General features: G+C 38.6%; 1 protein-coding gene across 1 annotated transcript in view; it reads left to right on the top strand.

The window, feature by feature from the left end:
- The window catches only part of rbms1b (RNA binding motif, single stranded interacting protein 1b), a 60,949-nt gene extending 51,678 nt beyond the window's left edge, over window positions 1-9,271 (top strand). The window contains exons 6-11 of the mRNA XM_072686389.1: window positions 182-274; window positions 2,127-2,172; window positions 4,215-4,325; window positions 4,917-4,991; window positions 5,097-5,175; window positions 6,309-9,271. Of these exons, the coding sequence (XP_072542490.1) occupies window positions 182-274; window positions 2,127-2,172; window positions 4,215-4,325; window positions 4,917-4,991; window positions 5,097-5,168 (397 nt within the window). The 3' untranslated portion in view covers window positions 5,169-5,175; window positions 6,309-9,271. The remainder of the gene's footprint in view (window positions 1-181; window positions 275-2,126; window positions 2,173-4,214; window positions 4,326-4,916; window positions 4,992-5,096; window positions 5,176-6,308) is intronic.
- Window positions 9,272-10,000: the final 729 nt, after the last annotated feature.

A 10,000-nucleotide genomic window follows, 5' to 3' on the forward strand; every position in this document is an offset into this window, starting at 1 on the left:
TGGTCTTTGAGCGAGTATCTTCTTTTTTTAAGACTATCTTCTTTTTAAGCATCTCATTTTGGCATAATTTAATTTCACTTTCCCAAAGCTCCAAATAGTTGCTTTTACTTTGGTTGAGAAGTCCTCTCTCATGCACTCTCTCTCACCCACTCTCTTGCTTTCTTTCTGTTTTTCTCTCCAGGTTTTATCCCAGCCCTTTCAGCCTTGCCAACCGAATGATCACGCAGACGGCCATGTCGCCATACATGTCCCCAGTGTCCACATATCCGGTACATATCAATCAGTTCCTACTATGACCAAAAGCTCTCACTCGTCCAGTCAGTGTGTTGACCCTGACTCAAGACCTGCTCTTATTTTAGTAGGGATGTCCCAATCATGTTATTTTGTCCCCCAATCCAATATGAGTCTCTTAATGCTGACGATCCGGTGATGCTGATCAAGATCCTTGTGTTTGTATAAATAATACAGCCACACAGTTTAGCTAAGATGTTTCGCTAATAAACCTTCTTTATTTTATGTAACAGTTTTTATAATGGGACTGAGTGTATTTAATGTCTTTGTACCCAGTCTGACTCACCTCCCAGACTATTCAGTTCCCACTTTCTTTAAAACACTGCAGTCAGGTCACTTCTCATGTGTATGTGTGTGTAGTGGTATACACTCTGAACTGATATCTTTCTGTGTAACACTTTTATAGTGGTTAAATGTGCTATGATTTGGGTTTCTGTAGGGAATGTATGTGTGTATTAATATTAGCTTTTGCCTCTACTCGATTCTGAATGTGCTCTTCATTGATGGTTTAAAACCAAAGAAAGGCATGTGGTAGGCATCCGCCTGTAAAACAGAGCGTTTGAGTAATAGTTTTATAATGCTTTGTGGTAGTATGGTCCGTTTTCATGTTCCACTGTAAAATAGTTCCAAACTGCAGACTCAACTCTGTTTTTACCTTCTAAGAATGTCCTCACTGCTGTCTGTGGCTGAGTATTGTCTGGTAATGGTGCCTTGAGAAAACCAGACGGCGCTCTGAACACTGTGGTTAAAAAAGAAAGACTCAGAACTGGGATTAAAATAGCCGATACCTGATCCATTAAAATATGTCCGGATCAGCCCTGGGACATCCCTTGATTTCAATAATAATTTGTTTTAGGTTTTATACTCTTAATTAATTTCTACAATTCTCTGTTTTTAATAAAAAAAAGAATAAGGACATATTGGAGCATTTCTATTGGTCCATTCATTGAACAATTGTCAAATTCACCAAAAAAAAGCAGTGAAAAAATAAAAGATGGAGAAATATATAATACAGAATAAAACTAAATAATTATTTTTGGGACAGCAATGGTATATGGAAAATGTTTTCTCACAAAGTACCACAGAAATGGTCATATTGCACGTCTTTATTCTCTTCAGATCCTTACAGTTAGGGTTTCAGGTCTTATGAGAAGAGGACAGGTTATTAGAGACATGCATCAGCCTCATTCATGGTTGTCTTTTCAAGATGTGACTGATAAGAGTGTACTTACAAGAATTAGTGTGGATCAGGGAAGTAACTACCGAGGTGTGTTCGTAAGATACTACTTAAGATACTACTTTCTACTGTGCTGAAACTACAGCATGAAAATGAAACTGTGGTCAACAGTCTATGAAGAGTTACCTTTTACATCAATGTACTCCAGTACATTTTTGAGAATGAAACAAGAAATGATGTTTCAGTGCCAGTAGTGAGTATTTGCAAATTTATTTATGCTAGTCCTAATATTTCGGACTAATTATGTTTTTTTAAAGGTAAGTGTAGAACAGACAGTGTAACATAGAAACATAGATAGTTTAATAAAATTATGAAGAGTAATGTGGGAAAGCAACAGTTGAACCAGATTTATCCGATATGAAAACAGATGTTTTATACTCTCTGCTAAACACCCAGTTGTACAAAAGGTGTTCCTAGAAGAGCCTAGAGATAAGTAATCCTCGGCATCAGTACAGCATCACTGTATGGTGGTTTATCAATCAAGTCAAAATATCAAACTGATAGTAAAATCTTTATACGCCTCTAGTGTTGACTGTGTGTGTGTGTGTGTGTGTGTGTGTGTGTGTGTGTGTGTGTGTGTGTGTGTGTGTGTGTGTGCAAATCCATCCTGGGTCACCCACCAGCCCTACATTATGCAACATCCGGTAAGGCTGAATTTTAAAATAATTGTTGTTGTTGTGGTTCTTCATTCTGCACATATAAACAGTGGTTTAAACTTAAAGGGCTCATTTAATGTCTTATAGAAATAAGAGCATAAGTTAAACATTCAACATGTGACATTAACTCTGTATGGATATTTAGCTGCAATAGCAGCCTGGTTTGAATTCATTATTTTGTGACGTCGTAAAAAAATCCCACTAAAACACATTTACTTATATTGGCGTGGTCAACCTACAGAAGTTTGGCCTCCACTTCGTACTGCAGGGCTCCATATGGTTCAGCAGACTAAGGCACTGCCACTATGACCCAAGGATCCTCTGAGGCCTCTGATAGCCAATGTACCCGGCGCTTTCCTCTGAGCTTGTTAGTTGCCCGATGTTGTATCTGCAGAAATTCTAAAAGAGGTGGTGGCTGGTTGAGCATATGTCGGAGGAGGCATGTGTCAGCTCTCACCCTTTCAGATAGGGGAGAGTATTAATGAGTGTGTTGCATAATGGCTTTCTACAATTGGTTAAAAATTATTTAATTGGTTAAAAAAAAATAAAAAATTTCAACATTCTTAAAGGCACACCAACAAAAATCAAAAAGTCATTTTTACTACATAGACCCACACAAACCTTATAAGTTTGTGGATAAAGTTAAATACAAGATGCAGGATATGCCCCCCTTTAAATTCCTTAACTAAAGGCATATTATTTGGTTGTTAAAGTAAAAAAAAAACTCCTCTTCACTAACTACTATGAAATTATTGTTTAACTAAAGTTGTTCTGTGAATGAAGAATTAAAGTATGGACACACAAATAGACCTTTACAGTTTAACAGTTAAGACTTTTTTTATGGTCCACCAAGCCCACTGCAAACCCACTGAGACTCCTCTTTCACATTCCATTCTGACTGTGCTTCATCTAAGCTGCTTCCTAATTTCCTTTATCTTCTCCTGTCGGATTTGTAGTTTTTACTTTGAGTAACAAATTGGTTGGAGAGATTCTAAAACAAGGTGATTTTACTAATGAGTATTAAAGATATTCACATCTTCATTCTCAGCAGAATAAATATGAGAGAGAGAGAGAGAGAGAGAGAGAGAGAGAGGATAAGAATGCAATAGAGGTTGAGGGTGAGGGAGACAGAAACGGAAAGAGGATAAAAGTAGACTGTCTTTCTCCTTTGCTTTGAGGCAGGAGCTAAAAGAACACACAGTGTGTGAGTGTGTGAGTGTGTGTGTGTGTGTGTGCGCACAGAGTCTTCTAGCATGAGTGGCTCTAAACTTCAGTGCATTAGCACTGCAGCCTTGCTAATGAAGCCCTCTCAGCCCTGGGCTTTAGTGTAAGAGCCTTCAGTGTGTAGCTGAGCTGAAAGCTGGATGGTACAACCTACTAGTGGCTGCATTAGGGCTGTGGTAGTGCTGCTTCTATTGAGTAACTTTATATACTCTCTATTTAGTCATTTAGTAGTATCACAGAAGCAGCCGTAAAGGGGCTCTAGAATGGAAAACTGTATTTAGCTTGGCATGTCGATCAGAGGAGGATGGGTTCCCCTTTTGAGTCTTGGTTCCCCTCAAGGTTACTTCCTCTCGATCTGAGGATGCCACTAGCTTGCTCAAAAGGGTCCCGGATGCTGATCTCAGTAAAGCTGCTTTGTGACAACATGTTGTGAAAAGCCCTATATTAATACATTTTTATTAATTTATTATTTAATTCAATTGAATAGATGACCTAACCAAACATAACCAAAACAGGGCTGTAAAATGGGTCAATTCCAAAACCCCCAAATTGTTTCACAGTCTTGACTTTGAATGAAAATGTTTTTCTGTGTGTGTATATAAAGCACCTTATACAGCAGCATACTCCAGCTTTAAGCAGACCCTGGCCTTAAGGAGATCCACCTTAAGTAAACCTTTAGCCTTTGTGCTTCTAAAGTTGGAGAGTGTGAAGGGAGGATCCTGTATGGCCAGTCTGAACGCTCCTGGTCGCTTTTCCTCTGTCAGGAATTTGTGTGACGTCTTTCTTACTCTCTGGTTCTTTTGTAGGGAGCTGTAATATCACCCTCTATGGATCCCTCCATGTCACTGCAGCCAACGTCCATGATGAGCCCCCTCACACAGCAGATGAGTCACCTCTCTCTGGGCAGTACAGGAGCGGTGAGGACACACACACACACACGCTTGCACTTATTTTTAAAGGAAGCTCAACACAAGTGTTTGCTGATATTAAAGCACACAAGTATTTGAAATAGAAAACCTGTCACATAGCTTACAAAAAGGGCATGGTAGAGTCCATCTGACGTGCCATCTTAGACACAGACTGATGTTTCAAACCGAAATATTTGCTCCTTCTATCTCCAAAATAGCAACTTTACAGGAGAAAGTGAAAACCTTCTAAGCTTTTAATAAAAGTCAATGTAAAAAAGATTTTATTTCAAAATAAAACCAGTGTTAAAACAGACAGACAAAGGAAATATATACAGCCGTGTCCAAAGAATGTTTAAACTTATTTGAACCAAACTAACTGATCCAAAATTACTTTCAATAAGCTCTGAATCTTGCTACATTAACATGCACGATTTTATTTTTCCTTCTACCGGAAATATTTCTTATGTCACAGTTCATACTCTTTGGAAGGAAACACATTATGTTCCCTGCTGAGACAAAAGTAGAGTTGTTTGTTTAGGGTGTGTAATGTGGTTTTACAAGTCACACTTGCATTCTTTATGTGTCTTGTTTGTGTTGCAGTTCATGCCGGCTAATGCTGTGATGCAGGGCGCATACATCCCTCAGTACACTCCTATGCAGGCTTCTGCAGTGGAGGTTAGTTGAGTCACACGTTGAACACACACACCCAAAAGGACTTGGTTTGTGTGCATTGGGAACGACTAGACTAAATCAAATGATACAATGTATTTTTATTCACAGGAAAACAGTCCACAGCCTCAGGTGGAGTCCTCTGGTGATCATTCTCCCTACACCTACCAACAAACCAAGTGATGAAGAGGTACAGCTTACAGTTCAAGCACATAATGTGCAATAGCACATAATGTGCAATAGCTCAGGGTGGGCAATATGGCAGAAATATTTCATCACAATGCTTAACAACATTTTTTTTATGGTGCCCAGCAAATTACGTTTTGACAAACAGACAAAAAGGAGCTATAGAGCCAGGCAAAAATGCCATCAGGACCTCTATCAGGAGTACAATGACTTTTATTTAAAGGAGACTTAAACAGGAGTAAATATGCGATAAAATATAGTCATGTAATGATGAATTATTGGCCATTGGACATATTACAAACTACAAAAGATTCTTTGAACAATGCCATAGAACCACTTCCATCAAAAAACAGGTCCTTTACAGGTTTAACGGTTTTCCCTGTGCTAATATTGGCACTTTTTTTTTTCCTACCAGTTTCCTACCAGAAATCCATGTTTAAACATTATGCTACTTCATTATAAGAAGGCGAGTTACACATAGGAATAAAGTGATTGATAGCTTGGCTGGAAGAGAACCTGCATCACACCTTTTCTATTCTTTACATGAAGTAGTCAAGTTGTATTAGAACTTTTAAGAGACACCCTTGGGTGAGTGTACCAAATAAGAGGCTCCGCCTCTGATCTCTACTGCACAGACTCTGGTTTCCATGCATGAACGAAGATCATAACCATGATGACCACCCTTAATTTTTATTTAACAAGCTAAGAACAAGCTAGTAGATTCTGTTTTTTTGTTTTTTTTTATTCATTAAATAATGATATATCATTTATATATTCCTTATCCATCAACCGCCATTTTATGCTGGTAAATGGCCCTTTTTGCTGTTTCAAACCTGTTTTTTTTTTACTTTCCAAATGTTGGCACTTCCATAGGTGTCAGCAGTGACAAAGGAAGCAGAAAACTCTTCCTGCTCCTCATGAAGCTCCTCCCTCAGCATGCCTTTTTCAGTAATGGGCAGAGACCAGCAGATAGTGAGGGTGGATATACTCTTCAAATGTGACCAAAAACATCACGTGTATGATTTTCTCAAATCATGCAGCCCAAAGCTAGCTCCTGTATCTAGTTTTATACTGGAACTACAGCCAATGCAGCTCATTAATAATGAAATCCTCTCTGTTGTTGTTGTGTTTGTTCAGGTCCCTCAGCTCTCAGGAGGCCGCGAGGGGAATCCACTTCAACAATCATGCTTCCTCTGATGGATAAAGCTCGACCGTTCAATCGGCGTTTGCACAGGTTCTACGATGAGTTTCCTCTGTTTTAATACAACTATCCAGACTATTTTTGGTATAAGTTCAATGAGGTGCAAATAAAATATTCAGTTCATCAAAGGATGCTAGCTATCGAAGAAGAAGAAAACGGGGGGAAAATAATTTTAAAAAGTTTTATTTTAATAGAAAGAACGTTTATTTTTACCAAGGAATCGTCACATGGGTACAAGAACTCAAAGGATCATGTGACTTAGACGTGCATGGTAGCAGAGGTGTCCATTGTTAATATTTTTTTATGATTTCAGATTTGTGTGTGTGTATTTTTTTTTTTCTTCTTCTTCCTCTTGCTTTTTATTTTGTTTGTACTGAACATTTTGTTGTTTGAAGAGATTTATCGGCCGGACATCCTGAGAAAGATGTTTTTTTTGTGCTTGCAGTGTGAGTGTTGCTATGGTGAAGTGTTACATGTTTCCTCTTGTACAGTGTGTTTTTGTCCTATTGATCTAGAATGATCTCTCTCTCTATCTATCTCTCTATCTGTCTCTGTCTCTCTTTCTCATACGATTTGCCTTAAATTCTTTCCATACAGCTGTACAGGTAGCCTCTAGCAGAGGCTGAACCAGAGAAAGAGACATTTTAAAAAAATCAGCTAAGGCCTTGTAAATCAGCTGAATAGGGCTTTTCTTAGGATCTAGCTAATGGAATCGCTTTGCCTAGTTTAGGTGTTTTTGCTTTTTACTGATCTTCATAGAGCTTTTAGAATAGAAAATGTGTTGAATGACAAATGGTGATTGAGTTTAAATACGATGTAATGTTTTTGTAATCGGTGGCACAAACCCTCCGGTTGTTTGAATGTGGTAGAAATTCTGCTGAATGAACACATTTTTAAATTGCCTTTTAGATTAAAAAAAAAAAAAAAAAAAAAAAAAAAAGCTGTTGTAGTTTAGCTGAACATGAACGTGTGGGTTGGGGAAAGTGGTCTGACCAAGTCTTTTAGTTTTCCTATGAGGTTTTGTCTTTTGTTGTTTTGTTTTTGTTTGTTTGTTTTTGAGGGGAGGGGTTTGTTTGTGGTCTGTCTCTCTGACAGAATATAAATGTCTTTTTTTAATGATTATTTCTTTCAGTTTTGATGCAGACAGATGTGTTTTGTGATTGTGTACAGATTAATTCAGCCTTTCCCAGGCAACTTTCAGCAGGAGTTCAGTGGAGGTTTCCAGAAGAGATTGATTTTCTGCAGATTTTAGTTTGTCTAGCTCTTTCCTTTTTTTTTCTCTAGGAAGCAAACAGAACTCGGCACTTTCAATCAAAAGTTTACTTCACCAAAGACAGTGAGCTAGCAAACCGAGCTAAAGAAATGGATATGATAATATCATCTTCTCCCTGGGCAGGATACAATTCTAAGACTTTTTACTGGACTAGACTGCAATTTCGAGAATGTGCCTTTTTTGTATATATGCATCCAGCTGTCTTTAGTTGTTGTAAAGGTTTGGACACGTGCATGAAGGAAGATTTTGATCCAACAAGTGCCACAAACATCACTACAGAGCACACGAAACTGAAATACGAAACTAGAACACGCAAAAAGGAGACGTTTGAAACTATGAACTGAGCAGCACAGTGATACTCTGCTAGGGTAATTTTCAGCATCATTTTTTATTATCATTATTATTATTATTGTTTTCTTTTAAAATCACAATAGGCTTTAATTTAGGCTTTATTAGATTGTCTTCCACAAGACTGTGTTTTGAACTGGTGGTCCTATCGACCAATTATCTACCTCAGAGTTGCGTTCTCCTCTGTTTTGATCGGCCGGGCTAGCAGGTTCAGCCCGCCCCCCTCCAGACCAAACGGCTAGCTCTGGAGCTGCCCGCATATACACACACTTCTTTTCTTTCAGGTTGTTTTTTTTTTTTTTTATACTTTTAATTTTTTTTTTTTTTTCCTTCAAAACCAATTTTTTAAAATGACATTGTTGTTCTAAGGATAGATGTGCATTGAACGTGATTTAGTCTTGTCTAGGCATTCAGTTTCATAGTTTCAAAAGCAAAACACTGCTGCTTTAATCACAGGACGTTCTGGTAGTTGACAAAAGTCCATTGAGAAGAAAAAAAGAAAGAAGGAGAGAAATAAAGAGAAAACAAAAACTCCAAACTGAAAGTTGTGGTATTTCTAGGATCTGTGTTCCTGAGACATCGCTACTGTTCAGTCCCAGTCCAGACTTTCAGCAGCACAAACTTCGCAGCTCTGCTGTGTGTGTGTGTGTGTGTGTGTGTGTGTGTGTGTGTGTGTGTGTGTGTGTGTGTGTGTGTGTGTGTGTGAGAGAGGGGGGGAGAGAGAGAGAGAGAGAGAGAGAGAGAGCGAGCGAGAGAGAGAGTGAGTGGGTGGGTGGGCAGAGATTGAAGGATCCTTGACGTTTGTGTGTGTTGTGAGTGTGAGGCTGGAGACTGAAGAATGCATGAGCACGAGTCTTGTGTGGGCAACGCTGCTAGTAACACCTGAACCAAGTGCCAATGTATAGCTGGATGAAAGAGTGGGAGACAGAAAGAATCGCTCATGAACATGAAACATCACATACTAGACAGCCATTAAGTTATGAAAAAAAGTAATAATTTATGAACAGAGAAGTTTTGTACAGACTGTTTGAAGAAATAAAAAGTTTTTTTTCATAGAGATATCTATATAAGAGTTATTTTTATTTTGTTTGTTTGTTTTACATGTGCCACAAACTTGCCTGTGGTAACTTGTCCGGTTAAAGAGAGACCTTCCTCTGTATCTTTTTTTGTTTGTTTGTTTGTTAAAGCCAAAAAAACTTCTTTTTTCATTAGATTGTTCCTTAAGCTTTATTTCTGTTCATTTCTTTGGATTTTTTGAATAAAAACTCAAATACAGTGGCTTGTCTAACCTTTCTATCTTCTTTTCTTCCCTGGCTAAAGTTAATCAAGCAAGAGCAGGCCTCAAAGTCCAGGCACCACTTGTGGTCCTCACAGTAGCCAAGACTGATAGACTCCTGGAGAGACTACTTGTGTTGATACATCTGCAGTGCCAGAACGGCCAAAGTGCACTCCATCAAAATGTCAAAGATAGGCAGCTTAAAAGGTTAGGCTGGAGTGGGAGTGCATTGTTTTACCACACAATCCCATACTCAGCTGCTAGACACCGAAATAATAAAGACTACAGCTATAGAGGTTTCCTCTTGTTTCCCTGGTCAAACCACTAGAGGTCATTGTTGCTGTGACAGACACACGCTTTGCCTTAAATAGGCGCAATGATCTCAGTGTTTCCCAGTCTTTGCCCTGGAGTCCCCCTGCGCGTCAGAGTTACCAACACCATTATCATGTTTGTTAGTTAGCAGCAGAGATGATTCAGGGGTGTTGGAGCAGAGAGAACTGTTAAATGTGTGGATGGTCAGGGAATTTAGAATGGAAAGGCCTAGCTAGGCCCTTGGTTAAGGAATGTTTTTTTTTGGGGGGGGGACTCATTAAGAAGAAGAACAAAAGTAGCTGCTTAAACATGTGACTAAGTACTGAGTAACTTAACCTGGTTATAGAACTGCAGTGGATATCTCTAATATATGCAGTAGAGAGGTGTCTAGGCTGGATTTTTACTTATTTATCAGCATA

Source organism: Salminus brasiliensis, chromosome 8, assembly GCF_030463535.1.
Source record: "Salminus brasiliensis chromosome 8, fSalBra1.hap2, whole genome shotgun sequence".
NCBI lineage: Eukaryota > Metazoa > Chordata > Actinopteri > Characiformes > Bryconidae > Salminus > Salminus brasiliensis.